This window comes from Stegodyphus dumicola, chromosome 2 (genome assembly GCF_044657685.1).
Source record: "Stegodyphus dumicola isolate Sdum_Otavi_A_Nest chromosome 2, ASM4465768v1".
Lineage (NCBI taxonomy): Eukaryota > Metazoa > Arthropoda > Arachnida > Araneae > Eresidae > Stegodyphus > Stegodyphus dumicola.
The window spans coordinates 115,346,020-115,362,191 of NC_140769.1; the positions used below are offsets into that span (position 1 = coordinate 115,346,020).

General features: G+C 32.7%; 1 protein-coding gene across 1 annotated transcript in view; it reads right to left on the reverse strand.

Moving 5' to 3' along the window:
• The window catches only part of LOC118188532 (betaine--homocysteine S-methyltransferase 1-like), an 80,177-nt gene that overhangs the window by 26,710 nt on the left and 37,295 nt on the right, over positions 1 to 16,172 (reverse strand). Inside the window, exons 3-4 of the mRNA XM_035358985.2 lie at positions 9,115 to 9,233; positions 8,713 to 8,904 (exon numbers count right to left, since the gene is read on the reverse strand). Of these exons, the coding sequence (XP_035214876.2) occupies positions 8,713 to 8,904; positions 9,115 to 9,233 (311 nt within the window). The remainder of the gene's footprint in view (positions 1 to 8,712; positions 8,905 to 9,114; positions 9,234 to 16,172) is intronic.

The following is a 16,172-nucleotide window of genomic DNA, read 5'->3' on the forward strand; positions in this document are numbered from 1 at the left end:
TTTATTATTATCACAACAAAAATGCTTAAATTTTCTCAAATTATCATGCAGTATTACAATATCTCACAGTAGTTATCTTTTAACTACTCAAATATCCAATAGAACGTAATTCAAAACAGCTAAAGAACGCTAATCCGTGAATTCGCTACAATCAACAACAGTAGTTTTCTAAACAACAACAAACTAAGCAACTACTACAAACTGAGATGTTTTCCTCCTTTTATAACATTTTAAAATCACGCGCTAGAATTTTCCAGTACTTTCTCGAAATCAAAAAGAGATATTTATTTATTTAATGCACGCGCTCTTGTATTTTTAATTTTCTGGCTTAGCTTTCTTCTTTTAATATACGTCACGCGCTGCACTGCGCGAGAAATAAAACCAATTAATTTATAATTGAACTAATATTAGCTTTTTAAATACCAAATTCGTAACAATATATATCGGAAATTCTATTTGACATAATCGAAAGTTCAAGCTTACTTTTATAAAATTGCTCTAACAGTCTGCAAAAAATAATAAGCCAGATCCAATTCAAAGATTAAGGAAGAATGCAATCTGCAACATTAGATAATTTTAGCTTAGCTTATACCGTCCGTTATACATTAAACGCGCATGCGTAAACATATTATGTGCATGCACACACGCATATTCGCAGCCGTAAAGGTCTCAGCAGCCATCATCAACGTGACGCATTGACGTTTTATAACATTTTAAAATCACGCGCTAGAATTTTCCAGTACTTTCTCGAAATCAAAAAGAGATATTTATTTATTTAATGCACGCGCTCTTGTATTTTTAATTTTCTGGCTTAGCTTTCTTCTTTTAATATACGTCACGCGCTGCACTGCGCGAGAAATAAAACCAATTAATTTATAATTGAACTAATATTAGCTTTTTAAATACCAAATTCGTAACAATATATATCGGAAATTCTATTTGACATAATCGAAAGTTCAAGCTTACTTTTATAAAATTGCTCTAACAGTCTGCAAAAAATAATAAGCCAGATCCAATTCAAAGATTAAGGAAGAATGCAATCTGCAACATTAGATAATTTTAGCTTAGCTTATACCGTCCGTTATACATTAAACGCGCATGCGTAAACATATTATGTGCATGCACACACGCATATTCGCAGCCGTAAAGGTCTCAGCAGCCATCATCAACGTGACGCATGCGCAGAAAGTTTGTAGCTTTGAGGTCCGGATTATGGGTGTCCGAATTAACGACTTTTGACTGTAGTACGTGAAATGGTTTCTATTAATAAATACAATTTCTCAAAGATTATATGTATATCCTTCTGAGTGATAAACATCATGATAATGACACTTAATCAATGGTTTAAATAATTATGGGTAACTATAGCGTAGAAAAAAAAGGAAAAACAACAAGGACACCAGGGATGACACTTTGGATATGACAGGAACTAAAAAGTCCACATAACAAAAATTTATCAATATAAAATATGCCTTTTTACAAGATTCAATACTTTAATTGACTTGAAACACATTAAAAATGTGTTTTTAAAAATAACTTTACTTTCACACAATTAAAATTTTATACAGAAAATTCATTTCAATAGGTCCCTCCTGAACAATACTATGGTAAGAGCAGGCTAAATAATTTTTATATTATTAGATTCAGGTTTCCTTCATGGATAAAGCATGGATGTTTCTATGACTGTAATGTCTTAGTACTATGAGAGCTCCTAAAATATGTCAAGTTCACAGGTCTCTCAATATTAGGAAAAGAGGAAGTTTGTGTTCCATACTTAGGATGCTTTTTATAATAAATGTGTGTTTCCATTACTGCGGTGCGAACACATTCTCCAATCAGCAAATGAACTCGTTTTGATCGACATCTGTGATGCATTGACTGATGATGGACCTCAAAGAGATGAACCATGTTCAACTTCTATCTGTATGGCTGCAGAAGCGTTGGGGGTCACGTGATAAAAAGGGAGCAATCAGGTGCTGTCACCAAAAAATAATGGCGGCAGAAGTAGTCATGAACACTGGATCAAGGAAAGAATGTTTTGCTAAAAAATACTTGTTTCTGAATTAACATTATAACGAGAAATCTGCATACTGAAAAAGACAGCAATCTACTGAATTTGGTTAAAGAAAACAAAACTGCAACTACAGTACTAGTTCACGTACAGCAGTGATAACTGTCAAGAAAATCAAATATAAAAATATAATTCAAGTCCATGAAATAGCAAAATTAGTCCTGACAATTATTTCCCAGTCCTAGTTCCACATACACATTATTTTTAATGAAAATGAACATCTGACTACATCAAACTGCTAGAACAAATAAGGTAAAGCATTAGAAGATTTTTTTCTTTTGAAACAGGTAAAAAACTAATAACGCAATTTATAAATTACATTTAATAGCCTTTTAAAATATTCTAATGCAATAAAAAATACGTTAAATTTGTATTTCTCACTATATAAATATACATTTATGGCTAACACATGTAAGCACATCTTTCACTTAGAACATATTTTTAGCAGTCCCTCTAACTTAATCAAAACGCCACTTTAAAATTATGTTTTTGTAAGAAATGCCGTAAGAAGCTGAAAAAACAAACTCCTGTTAATTTTTTAGTCAATAGCACACTGAAATAGGGCTAAAAATTTTAGTTTTTAAGAAAAATTATTTACTTGATGGTGTATATAGGTCAAAATTGCAAGTTACGAAGGTGTGATGGTAGCATGGCAATAAAACTGATGGTAGCGCCTCTTGACTTTAGGGGTTGTGAGTTCAAATCATATACTCTTTTTCTACCACAAAACACTAAAGGCAAAACACTCGATATCCTGGTGGTCACCAGAGCTTAACACAGAGAGGAGCAGAGTTCGAGCACTTCGCAGAAAAGCACAATCCATGGTAGATCCATATCTACGGCAACTCAAAATGATAACATACAATAAAGCCAGAGCTTTATATAAAAGAAAAATTAAAGAGGCCAAGTTAATCTCATGGAGAACTTACTGTAATAATGTCACTAAAGCCTTTGGACCTACTCAAAAGATAACATGTAACAAGGTGTTTCGTCCTACGACCCTTTCGCCTATGGTCAATAGCACTGCCTCATCCAACATCGAAGTAATCAGTGAGATCATAAATGCAGTTTTTCCTGATGATGATGAAGAGGATTTCTTAGAGGAGCAAGAGGAAGCGAGAAAAACCTACAGTATGAAATTTCGCCAAGTTACCAGAAGAGACGAACTCCCTCCTACGCAAATGGAAGTGGATAACATCATACATACTCTGGCACCCAAAAAAGCTCCAGGTCTGGATGGAATTGATAATATCATCATTAGAGAGATACACCGGGAATTCCCAAAACTATTCTTTGTGGTCATTTCAGCTTGCTGGAAACATCAGTACTTTCCTAAAAATATGAAGTTGGCAGAAGTGGCGTTATTCCTAAAATCAGGCAAAACTCCGTCAGAACCTACATCTTACAGGCCAGTCTGTCTACTGCCAGCGCTCGGTAAGGTATTGGAAAGAGTAATTCTTTACAGATTGGACTTCTTCCTGCAAAGGAACAACGCCCTGCATCCCAACCAATATGGATTCCAAATGGGCAACTCAACTGAACATGCCATAAAAGACTTAATGGCCACTATCAAACAGAACAAGGATAACAATTTGCACTCACTGGCAATAGCCATTGACATCAAGGGAGCCTTTGACTCCCTATGGTGGCCAGACGTAATAAATTTGCTACAAAACATGGCGTGCCCAACAGCCATTATTACTATCCTTCGCTCGTACCTTCAAGATTGAAGTGTACAAGTAACATCAGACAGCGGCATTTATGTCAAAAATGTCTTTAGAGGATGCCCACAGGGGTCATGCCTTGGACCAACACTGTGGAATATAGTGGCAAACTCGGCATTTCGTCAGTTTGAGAGCGTAGAATACGCTCGAATCATAGCCTATGCGGACGATTTTATGCTAGTTGTGGCAGGAAGGAGTAACCTCGAAATGAGATCTCAATACTGTCTTGATCTGTTCTCCCAATGGGCCAGAGCACATAAGCTTCAGATTTCGGCAGAGAAAACTAAAGCTTTGCTCATAGGACGCAGCAGGCAGCTAAGACACAACCCAAGCATTAAACTCCATGGGATACTGGTAAAATGTTTCTCCCAATTGAAATATCTTGGGCTATTACTCGACAACAGACTTTCTTGGATGCCACATGTCAGGAATCTTAAGACTCGAATTAGCATCCTAAGCAACAACATGAGACGCATGACTTCACATAAAGGGGGTATCTCATCTAAGCTACTAAAAATTTGGCATAGAACCATTACAGAAAGAGTAATAACTTATGGAGCAGCAATCTGGGGTGGCGAACTTACCTCTCATATGAAAAGATCCCTGCTCTCTATTCAGAGACAGCAGTTACTTCAAGTATGCAGGGCCTACCGTACCACGTCAACACTAGCCCTACAACAACTAGCAGGAATTCCTCCCCTAGATTTGATAGTAGAAAGGGATGAAGAGGCAGCTATCGTAAGGGTTACCAGGCTGGGTCAAACTTCAACACTCTGGGGTCATAATTATCACCACTCGGACTACGAGGAGCAAAACAACTGCAATAACTTTCATCCAGCAGCTTTCAATCTCTCTGACGGTATCAGTATAAACGACCAACCAATTCAGAGGTACAGTAATAACCTTTTCACAGATGGCTCCAAAACTGAGAACGGCACGGGCAGTGCCTTCTGTAGACTAGAAAATGGAGTTGTAACATTCGAATGGAAAAGGAAATTAGGCTCGAACAACTCGGTATACCAAGCAGAGCTTCTAGCTATCAGTGCTGCAATTAGATATACGAACACATGTCAACAGGAGAAATTCTCCATACTCAGTGATTCGGCATCAAGTCTGGCGGCTATCGCAAGTCAAAACAGCCGGAGTCCATTGGTATACAGAATTCAAAAACAACTTCTGAGAATGCCTATTTCGCAAAGACCCACTTTAAAATGGGTTCCCGCTCACACAGGGATTCAAGGCAATGAAGCCGCTGACCTACTGGCCAAGCAGGCAGCCAACTGCACGGATATATTAGAAAGACCAACTAAACTTCCTTGATCTCATATTAAGCGAACAACTTTGACAAGTCTGCTACAAAATTGGCAAAGTAGATGGGCAGAGGTAGGACGAAGGACATTTCGCTTACTGCCAAAAGTTAACATGGAAATAAAGACCCACTATGCTAGCCTAACACAGTTCTTGACAGGTCATGGACCATTCCCAGTATACCTGAACAGATTCAGACTTAGGGATACTCCTTTCTGCGAATGCGGAGAGGAAGGCGACATGGACCATTATTACTTCCATTGTGTACATACAAAAACCTGGCACTTGAAGAAACCAGCGGACTGTGCCTGGGCAATGTGGATGACTAACACACTCAAAAACAGAATAGCTCTTGATAAAATAGAGAAAAATCTCAGGACACTGCCTAAGCAGAAACAACCATGGATAATATTATAATGTTTCAAAAGTTCAGAACTTAAAGCAGATAACCAGAATAACGCTTAGTGCCTTGCAGTTAACAATATGTAAAAACTGTTATTAGTTTATAATATTCAACCTTGTTACTCTGGAGTCTTCCCCGCCGTGATGGTATATAATTCCATTTAGTTCATGTCCATGGTCGGAAGCCATCATAGCGGTGCACTCACTCACTCTTTTTCTACCCTGTCTGCAACTTTCTTAGCTGTGTGTTCCAATTTGATCTATCTCTGGGTTTTGTAATTTATTTCTGCTATTATGTGCATTAAATCTAATGTTTTATTTATATTCTTATTTATTTATTTAAATTTTCCCCACAAGAATTTATTTTGAAAGTTATAACATAATAGAAATTTAAAGCATAATTGCAGTATATATATATATGTGTGTGTGTGTGTTTTCGTTTCACTTTTATGTGAATATACATATATGTGTGGTGACTTTGGAATATTTTCATCTTTAACCTTTCTTTACCAATTAACATGAAAGAGTAATGCCCTAAAGATTTTTAAAACATTTTTTAAAAATTTCTTATAACACTTGCATTAAAATTCAGTCCTCTCCGGCTGAAGCATAAGAATTATATAATTAAATATTTATATTTTCTTTTACCTGGTGTATATATATATATGTAAGATAAAATTATACGAATCAGAATTATAATATAACTAAAAACATTAATTCTTCCTCTCTATTCTAAAATCGTAATAACTTCTCTGCATTGCGTCATTTCTAGATCGCTCTATGGCCCGCGCAACTCCGATGACGTAATAATTAAGAACTGAAACTGTCATTGTAAACCAAAACTTTTCTCTTTGCGTGCTTCCATCTTTCATAACTACACACTTCAGCTTTTGCTCTCTACTGTGCTAAGATGTTATTGCGCTGGCTTGCTTTCTATCTCAACAATATCAAAAATGAAAATATTCTGTGGAAAGGCACGACTAGGGTGCCAAGTGATTGTGGCCACAAATATCAGTTGCAAATAAAAATGGAATTAAAACTGCATCGACTGCCAAGTTCTTTAGATATTACCAAGTTAGCATTACTAGTATACTACGCAATCAAAATCTTCTTCAATATGGGTCTAATCACGCAACTACAGTGTTTCGACGTTTTCCTTGTTTTGCTCATATTATGACATATATATATATATATATAAAGTACTTATCTTCATAACTTCTGTAAAAAGAGATATGAATTTAAAAGTTATAAATAAAAATAATATTTTATGGATTATGCATATAATATAACTGCACATAGTGCATTTTAAAACAAACACAATTTCTAATAAATTATCCAGCCATGATAGTGAAGAAATTGATGCTCAAATTTTTATATATCATCTGCTTTCTCTCAAAATTTGTGCATATTTTAAAAATATACAATCTGACATGAAATTCAGTTCTATACAAGCATAGCAAATTTTGTCTAAATATTGTGAACTTTTCTTTACAGTTGCTCTGTAGCTTTAAAATACCAGCTATTTTTAAAATGTGTTTAACTTTTTTATTTCTTTTGCACTAGCAGTACAATTTAGTTTTAATTACTTATTATTTCATTAATATTAAAGCTTCTAGAAACGCAAAGAAATTTTTAAAAATAACTTCAGTTTCTATGCAATTAGAGATGTTCATAATGTGCATTACAGTCAAAAGTCGTTAATTCGGACACCCATAATCCGGAATGATCTATAATCCGGACCTCAAAGCTAAAATCTTTCTGTGCATGCACCGCGTTGACGCATGCTCATAGGCATTTTATGCGTGTGCGCAAGACATTTACGACTGCGCATATGCGTCTTTTGCGTGAACGTTTAATGTATAACGGACGGTATAAGCTAAAATTATCTATTTCAGTTAATGTTGATGATTGTGTTGTTCCTTAATCTTCGAATTGGATCGGGCTTATTATTTTTTGCAGACTGTAAGACCAATTTTATAAAAGCAAGCTTGAACTTTCGATTATGTCAAATAGAATTTCCGATGCTGGAGCTCCCAAAGGATCTAGAAAACGAAAGTATGTTTCGATGTCAATCAAACAAAAAACGAATTGCTACAAAAAATGGATAAAGCTATATCCTTTGTTTATCTAACCATTCCGAAATCTGTTTATCGATTTCCCGCTGCTCTGCGCGGAGGGTGGGGGTATACGTCGCGGTGCGCAATGAACTGGAAGTTTATCTGTCAGCACTATCGTTATCTTCAGGGCAGATGTTTTTATTTTATTCGGCTTATAATTCCTTACTAAATGTAGTATTTAATCTCGATGTACTCTGTCTTTGATATGATTTAAATCAAATTCCTCGTCATTATAAATATCACGAATACAAATCAAATAGTTTTCTGGTTGCAATTTTCTAATTTCGGCTATGCGTAAGGTACGCATGCACGTGTTGAAAGAAATGTTTAATAAAGTAAATAAATAAATATTAAGCTTCTTTTTTTGTAAATTTTGATACCCTTTAGATCATAATTGCTCATTATTTTATAAATTACAGTTTCATATTTTTAATTTTATAATTTCTGCATGCCATCTTACCAGATTTAAACTGATGATCTATAATTCGGAAAAATCGATAATCCGGAATCGCCGAAGTCCGAGTCCGGATTAAAGACTTTTGACTGTATAAGCTTACTCATCTAAAAATTGCTAATCTGCTTTACTTTCCCAAGCATAAATAAAAATTAAGTTCATGAGCAGAAATAAAAATTTCTCTTAAAATCGAATTTAATTATCTTGAGAGTCTGAATCCCATTAAATGAAATATAAAGACATCTGGTGGCAATAAATGCAATTGACAATCGAATGTCCACAAGCGCAAATGCAATGCAGTAGTGTAAATGTTGATCCATCTGCATTTCTCCCAATGATGCTACGCGTTCGCAATGTACTAAGAGAAACAGAGCTTTAGGGTTTGTTCAGCAAATAGCTTTTATGTGCTTTGCCTAAATTAAATAAATCCTATCTAGTTTTCTGCAGCTGTCTGTAGCTGAAGACATTACTTGTAAAATTTGTCAGTAAAAAAATTAAATTCCTAAAGCTGTTCCCAGCAACAGTTTCAAACTGAAAAAGCTAAAGTTTATAATTGTGCATTAGCAGATACATAAAGAGAGTCAGTAGCCAATCAATTCATCTAAAAAATTTAGTATCAATGCATGAATCACTTACCTCACAAATTAAGAAATCAACTTTGTTCTTAGTAAAGACTTGCACTTGTTTCCTGAATTCTGCTTGAACGCTTTCCTTCCCCTTACCACTCAGATATGAAGGAGTCTGTGAAATTCCACCAGCAACTAAAGCATCACCTTCATCTGCTACTTCTCTGGCAATTTTGCAAGCAGCTTCATTTATATCATTACCCTGCAAAATAATTTATTTTTAAACCTTTAAATAAGTCCTGAAAAGATTTCTTTGCTTTTTATATGTCACAAGGCATATTTCAAACAAGGAAATTTTTCAGATTATCAACCAGTGTATCCAAGTGTTAGTAATTTAGGAAACAAAATCAGACTGGAATTTTTAACAATGACCAACATATTTTAGTAATGAAAATATAAATTTTTTACTTACACTAAATAATTTTCCAGCTTGATTACCTCTGTTGATAAGTTTGTCATCACTTGCGTAAAAAGTAAATGCTTGCATAACATCAGACCCAGCACGCAAGAATTCTCTATGCAAACTTTTAACTAGAGGAAAAAATTTAAAATTTAAGATTTTCAAAGGTTTTTTTTTTTTTTTTTTTTTTTTTTTTTTTCCCCTCTCTTTCCAACTTGAAAATTAATAGAGAGTTTTTTTTTAAAGCTTTAAATTTAATTGACTTTTACATAATAATTTAATGAAATGAATGATGCAGTGTGAAATAGTTATAATAAAATTTAAATGAGCTTTTTGAGATGCACTTGCTACACTACAATTGAAACACAGCAAGTGGGGAAAAAAAGCTTTATTTACAGAACATAACTAACTTTGGAAATTTTTAAAATAATGAAATTACTCATACAATTAATCATCTGTTAAATGAAACAAAATGGGCGCATTCAAAATACATTACACTGATACACAAGCAGATCTAGAAAAGAAAGCAATGCAAAGATATATTTAAATGGTTATATAAATCAAAATTTTTTGCAACAGGTTACCTACAAGGTCATGTATATCACAACAATAGATCTACTCTGTATTTGCTATTGATTACCATAATATCAAATGAATTAATATTATTAACTGATTTAATAACCTCATCAAACTGAAATACTTTTAGCAATAAAGCCCAAGAAATATTTACAGGCAGTAAGTGAAAACTAATCATTTAAAAATCTTAATGGCCAGATTCTGGATTTCTGCAGAGTTATAGCTTTTAATTCTAAATGCAGTACTGATGAAAAAAATAATTTAAATTTAGAACTAAAACTTTTTTTCAGCCTCTACTCTCTAGCAGGTTATAAAAGTGAAATATAAATTAGATACCACTCCTTGCAAAACAATATATAAAGAACTAATAGCTCAGTTATATTATAATAATAAAGTACTAGTACTTGATTTTCACAGGGCCCGTTATTAAAACGGCGCCAAGATTATCTCTAAGTTTAAACTACTTGTGCATAATTTGTGGCTGCCACATCTCTGCTATTACTTTTAAAATAGATCAAAATACTTATCTTTCCAAAGGATTTCTACCATATGAATGCAGAATGACACGACTCTATACAATGTTGAGCTGTACCCCTATATATTTTGTTTCACTATTTAATAGAGCCCCATAATTTCTCCACATTTTTGGAGTACCCACTGTTGGATCAGCAAAATTAAATGTGTGGTTCACAATTAAATGGCTCTAACTGGCCTTTTCAAGCTCATGTGTTTTTATAGGCTCACCAACAATTTGAATATATTGTCAATGCTTCCACTACATGGTCTACAATCACTCATATAAGTGTGCTTGCTTCACGGTGCAGAATCTGAACAAGAAAGCATTCGCCACTTTCATGGCATAATCCACTGAATATCTACTATTGTGGAAGTATGCTGCCACATGAACAAACTCTTGTTAATTTTGACTATTTTTCTAGTACTTTTTTTTCTATCTACTATTCTATCCCTTATTAAACTTTGACTCCCTTATTAAACTTTCTATCCCTTATTAAACTTTGACTATTTTTTCTATCTACCCTACCTATATGTTACTGAAATAGCATGCTTGCACACAAGTTTTACTACGAAGATAATTAACTAAGTTATTAAAGTAAATCTAAAGAACAAGGCCTCTCTCATAAAACTGTTCCAGTCAGCTGTGATATTTCAACAGATGTTGAGCTGTTTATCACACCATATGTGATGTTAGTTCCTCTGCCTAATAGATGAAATGCAGTGCTGTTAGAAATGGTATTCTGAAAACACTAAATTACTTGTCAGATCAAATGCTCTTTATACATTGTACCTCCACATAATTCCCTTTATATGTAGTTTCCTTTTGTGGCCATTTATGCAAATTCAGTTACTAGGTGATATACCTTTTTCCTGGGAAAAAAATAAGGCATCTTCCTCACTGCTTGGTAAATTAAAAATTGTATTTCATTACCATATTTATAATGAAAAAACACTATTATGATATTACATGATTCGAGAAATTCAGCAAATAGAAGTCAAAAGTGAAAGTACTTTTTTTACATAATTTGGCATTTTATTGCAGGGGCCGTGAAAATCAAGTATTACCTGTAATAACAGTAGTTATTTAAAATACAGTGTAAATAAAAGAACACAGAAATCTGGAAATTAAAATTAGTTTTCATATAAATTTTGTATATAATACACCACACATATTCAGTGATGACATATGATCACAAAAACAAAATGACAGCTATCAACATATATGAAAGAGAATTGCTTTAATTAAGAGATATAATAAAACTACTTGCTATTATATATGTAACTGTATCTATTATTATCTTTAATCATAACTGTAATATAGAATAGTAGATAAGCAATGTAGAATAAACGATGTTTGTGTACATCTTGTAATCAGCACTAAGGACATACCCAACATATATAAAATACAACACATGGCCAGCCCTGAAGAGCCATGCAGCCTGGGTAAAGATATTCTAAACAAAAACATGATGGAAAGTTGTTTACTGTGAAATCCAAACTTATATCCTGGTAAGTGCGTTGTTTATTTTTATTGGAAGTGGCTAAAAATACCTATATGTAAACTATTTAAAGTCCTAAATTAAATATGGATGGAATAAAGCCACCAAGTAATCTAAATTTCGAAGGTAATTTAAGCGAAAATTGGAAGAAATGGAAACCAAATTCCAAATTTATATGTTAGTGTCTGGTGGTATTACTAAATCACCTGAAATTAAAGAAGCTATTTTATTGCACTTTGTTGGTGAAGAAGCACTTGAAAATTTTAATACTTTTAACTTAAGTGAAGAAGATAAGAAGGATGTTGACAAAGTAATTGAACCTTTCCAAAATTTTTGCATACCGAAAGGAAATGAAAGTGTTGATAGACATATATTTTTCTGTGGAACATAACATGTAGGTGAATCGTTTGATGATTTCTTAACCGATTTAAAGAAATTAAGTAGCAACTGTGGATTTGGAGAATTAAAAGATAGTTTAATAACGGATAGAATAGTAAGTGGAATTCTAAATAAAAATCTCAAAGATAGATTATTAAGGGAAGATCAGTAAACATTAGAGAAATGTATTAAAATGTGTAAAGCTTCTAAATTAGCAGAACTTCAGCTGAAAACTTTAACTAAAAAAAATAAAATAGAAGCTATCAAACGTAATAAATTTCGACCTTCAGAGGAAAAAAGTCAGCCTTGTAAGAAAGACTATCATGTAAAACAAAAGCAACAAAGTACTAAATCTTCTTCAAACTATCAAGGAAATAAGTACAATAATCCAAAACCATGTAGAAAATGTGGAACTTTTCATAAATTATACAATTGTCCTGCTTATAATAAGATTTGCTTGTACTGTAAAAAGAAAAATCACTTTTCTAAAATGTGCACTTATAAAAATGTTAATGTTGTACAGAATAATTTAGATCATGAGTTATAATAATGGTAATGAATATATTTTAGGGTCAGTAGAAGATATAAATCCATTTTCTAAAAATAAAACAGAATGGTTTGAAAAACTAAAAGTAAACATATCTAAATATTTATTTGTTAAGTTGGATACTGGAGCTCAGTGTAATGTGCTACCATTGCCTAAATTTAAACAATTAAATTTAAGAGATAAATGTTTGACTAAATCAAAAGTCACTTTGAATAATTACAATGGTACTGCAATTGATGTAGTCGGAAAATGTAAATTATTATGTGAAACATTGAGAGGGGACAAGGATGAAGTAGAATTTCAAGTCGTAGCATGTGATAAAACTGTTCCAGCTATTTTAGGTTTACCTACATTGCAATAATTAAACCTAATACAAAGGATTTTTACAGTAAATCCTGATTTCAATGAAAAGTTACCAGAATCTTTAAAAGGATACCAAGATTTGTTTAAAGGAACTGGGAATTTAACTGGATATACATATCATATTAAATTAAAACCAGGAGCTGTTGGTAAAATAGAACCCTGTAGGAAAATTCCACTTAGCTTATTAAATCCATTAAAAAAGGAATTAGCAAGAATGGAAAAAGATGGTATTATAAAGAAAGTTAACCAACCAACAAAATTCGTGAATTCATTAGTGGTAGTAAGGAAAAAAGATGGAAATTTAAGAGTGTGTTTAGATCCTCAGCACCTTAACCAAAATATACTGAGAGAACATTATCACATACCAACCTTTGAAGAAATTTCATCTCAAATGACAAATGCAAAGGTCTTTAGTATTTTAGATGCAAACAAAGCATTTTGGCAAATTAAACTGTCAGATTCAAGTTGTGAATTTACAACATTTAACACTCCGTTTGGTAGATATTGTTTTTTGAGGTTGCCATATGGACTGAGTTCATCACCAGAAGTTTTCCACAGAAGTTTTTCTGAAATTTTTAGTGATTTAGAAGGAGTTCAAATATATATAGATGACTTATTAGTTTGGGGTAAAGATAAAAAAGAACATGATTTAAGATTAAAGAAGTTGTTGGACAGAGCCAGAGAAAATAATGTTAAATTTAATTTAAATAAATGTAAATTTGGGCTGTATGAAGTGAAATATATGGGACATATATTTTCTAAAGATGGTTTAAAACCAGGAAATATATGGGACATATTTTCTAAAGATGTTTAAAACCAGATGAAGACAAAATTAAGGCTATTCTAGATATAAAACCACCAAAAAATGTGAAAGAATTAGAAACTTTCCCAGGAATGATTACATATGTTTCTAGATTTATACCTAATGTATCAGAATTGACATCATGTTTAAAAGATTTGTTGAAAAAACAAGTTATCTGGAACTGGAATGCAACACATGAAAAAGCATTTAGAAGACTAAAAGATGTCTTAGTAAATAAACCAGTTTTACAGTATTATGATATAAAGATGCCAGTAGTTTTACCTGTAGATGCATCTCAAGAAGGACTAGGAGCAGTCTTACTTCAGAATAATTTACCAGTAACATATGCATCTAAAGCATTAACAGATACACAGAAGAATTATGCTCAAATTGAAAAGGAAACTTTAGCTATTTGTATTTGCGTGTGAGAAATTTCACCAGTATATATTTGGAAAAGATATTACTGTGGAAAGTGACCATAAACCACTGGAATCAATTTTCAAAAAGCCATTAAATAAATACCCTGTAAGACTACAAAGAATGCGTATAAGATTACAGCCATATCAGTTTGAGATAAAATATAAACCAGGAAAAGAACTTTTTATAGCGGATGCATTATCAAGACCATTCACTGATAAAGGATCTGATTTCTTTGAGGGAGACATAGAAGCTCATGTTGGATTAGTTGTAGAATGTATACCAATTTCTAATGGTAAAATGGAAGTTTTTCAACTGGAAACAGAAAAAGTTGAAGAACTACAAGTTTTAAGAAAATTAATTAAAACTGGATGGCCAGATGAAAACTGTATGGTTCCAGAACTGGCAAAACCATATTTTAACTTCAGAGAAGAACTATCAGAAGCAAATGGATTAATGTTTAAAAGTTCCTGTGTTGTTGTACCAAGAAGTTTACGAAAAGATATGTTAAGCAGAATTCATTATGGTTACTTAGTAGTAGTAAAATGCAAGATCAAAGCAAGAGAAATATTATGTTGGCCAGGAATGTCAAAAGAAATTGAAGATTTGGTACTGAATTGTCAAACAGTTTAAGTTTACAAAAAGAACCAATGATATCTAAAATACCTAATGGTCCATGGGAAGTAGTAGGAATACATCTCTTTTACTTTTAAGGAAGGGATTATCTAATAGTAATAGATTATTTTAGCAAATATGTTGAAATTGGACATTTGGAAGATATGTCAAGTGTAGCAGTGATAAAGCAATTGAAATCAATTTTTGCAAGACATGGTATTCCGAAAATAGTATATTTGGATAATGGTCCACAATATAATTGCAGAAAATTTAAAGATTTTTCAAGAAGATGAAATTTTGAAACCAGAACTTCAAGTCCAAATTACCCACAGTCTAATGGAATGGTTGAAAGACAGATTCAAACTGTCAAGCGAATGTTAGAAAAAGCTGTAGTTGACAACAAGGATCCATATTTAGTATTACTGGAATATCGTAACTCTCCTATTTCAGATGAAATTAAGTCACCTTCAGAATTGATGTTTGGAAGAAAAGTAAATGGATTGATGCCTAGATAAGAGAATTTCGTCCAAGCTAAACGATATGAAGACCATAAACAACATTTACTGAAAAGACAAACCTTACAAAAAAAGCTATTATGATAGAAATGCAAGACCATTAAAACCAATGAAAATAGGAGATCATGTTTACATAAAAGAGAAAGGGAAAAAACTAAATAAAAGAGGAAAAATTATAGAAGAAACAGAAAGATCACGTTCATATAGGATTATGAGAACAGATGGAAGAATTGTAGAACGGAACAGAAGAGACCTTCTTAAAGGAACTAATCAGGAAGAGTTTGCAATACAAAACAACTATGAGAATGAAGTTATAGATGAACCCGAGATACATGAAAATAGTAGGAGCACTACAAATTTAGATGTGCCTGTAAGTCCTTCAAAACCTAACAGAATTGTTGTGTCACCAAATAGTGAAAGAGGTATAGTATCATCAAATTTTTCAAATGGACATAACTACGTTACTCAATCTGGTAGGACTGTTAAGAAACCTTATTATTTAAAAGAATATGTTTAATTTTATTACTATTATTATTTTTTTATAAAAAAGGGAGATGTTATATATGTAACTGTAACTGTATCTATTATTATCTTTAATCATAACTGTAATATATAACAGTAGATAAGCAATGTAGAATAAACGATGTTTGTGTACATCTTGTAATCATCACTGAGCACATACCCAACATATATAAAATACACCACACTTGCCATTTTTTATTGTGATAAAAGGGAATGCTGACCATCAAGAGATGTGATAGTATGTTATACGATAATTTAATCAGCATCCCAGACTGATTAATAGAAAAGGCACATCTTATTGCATAACCAAACAAAACCAC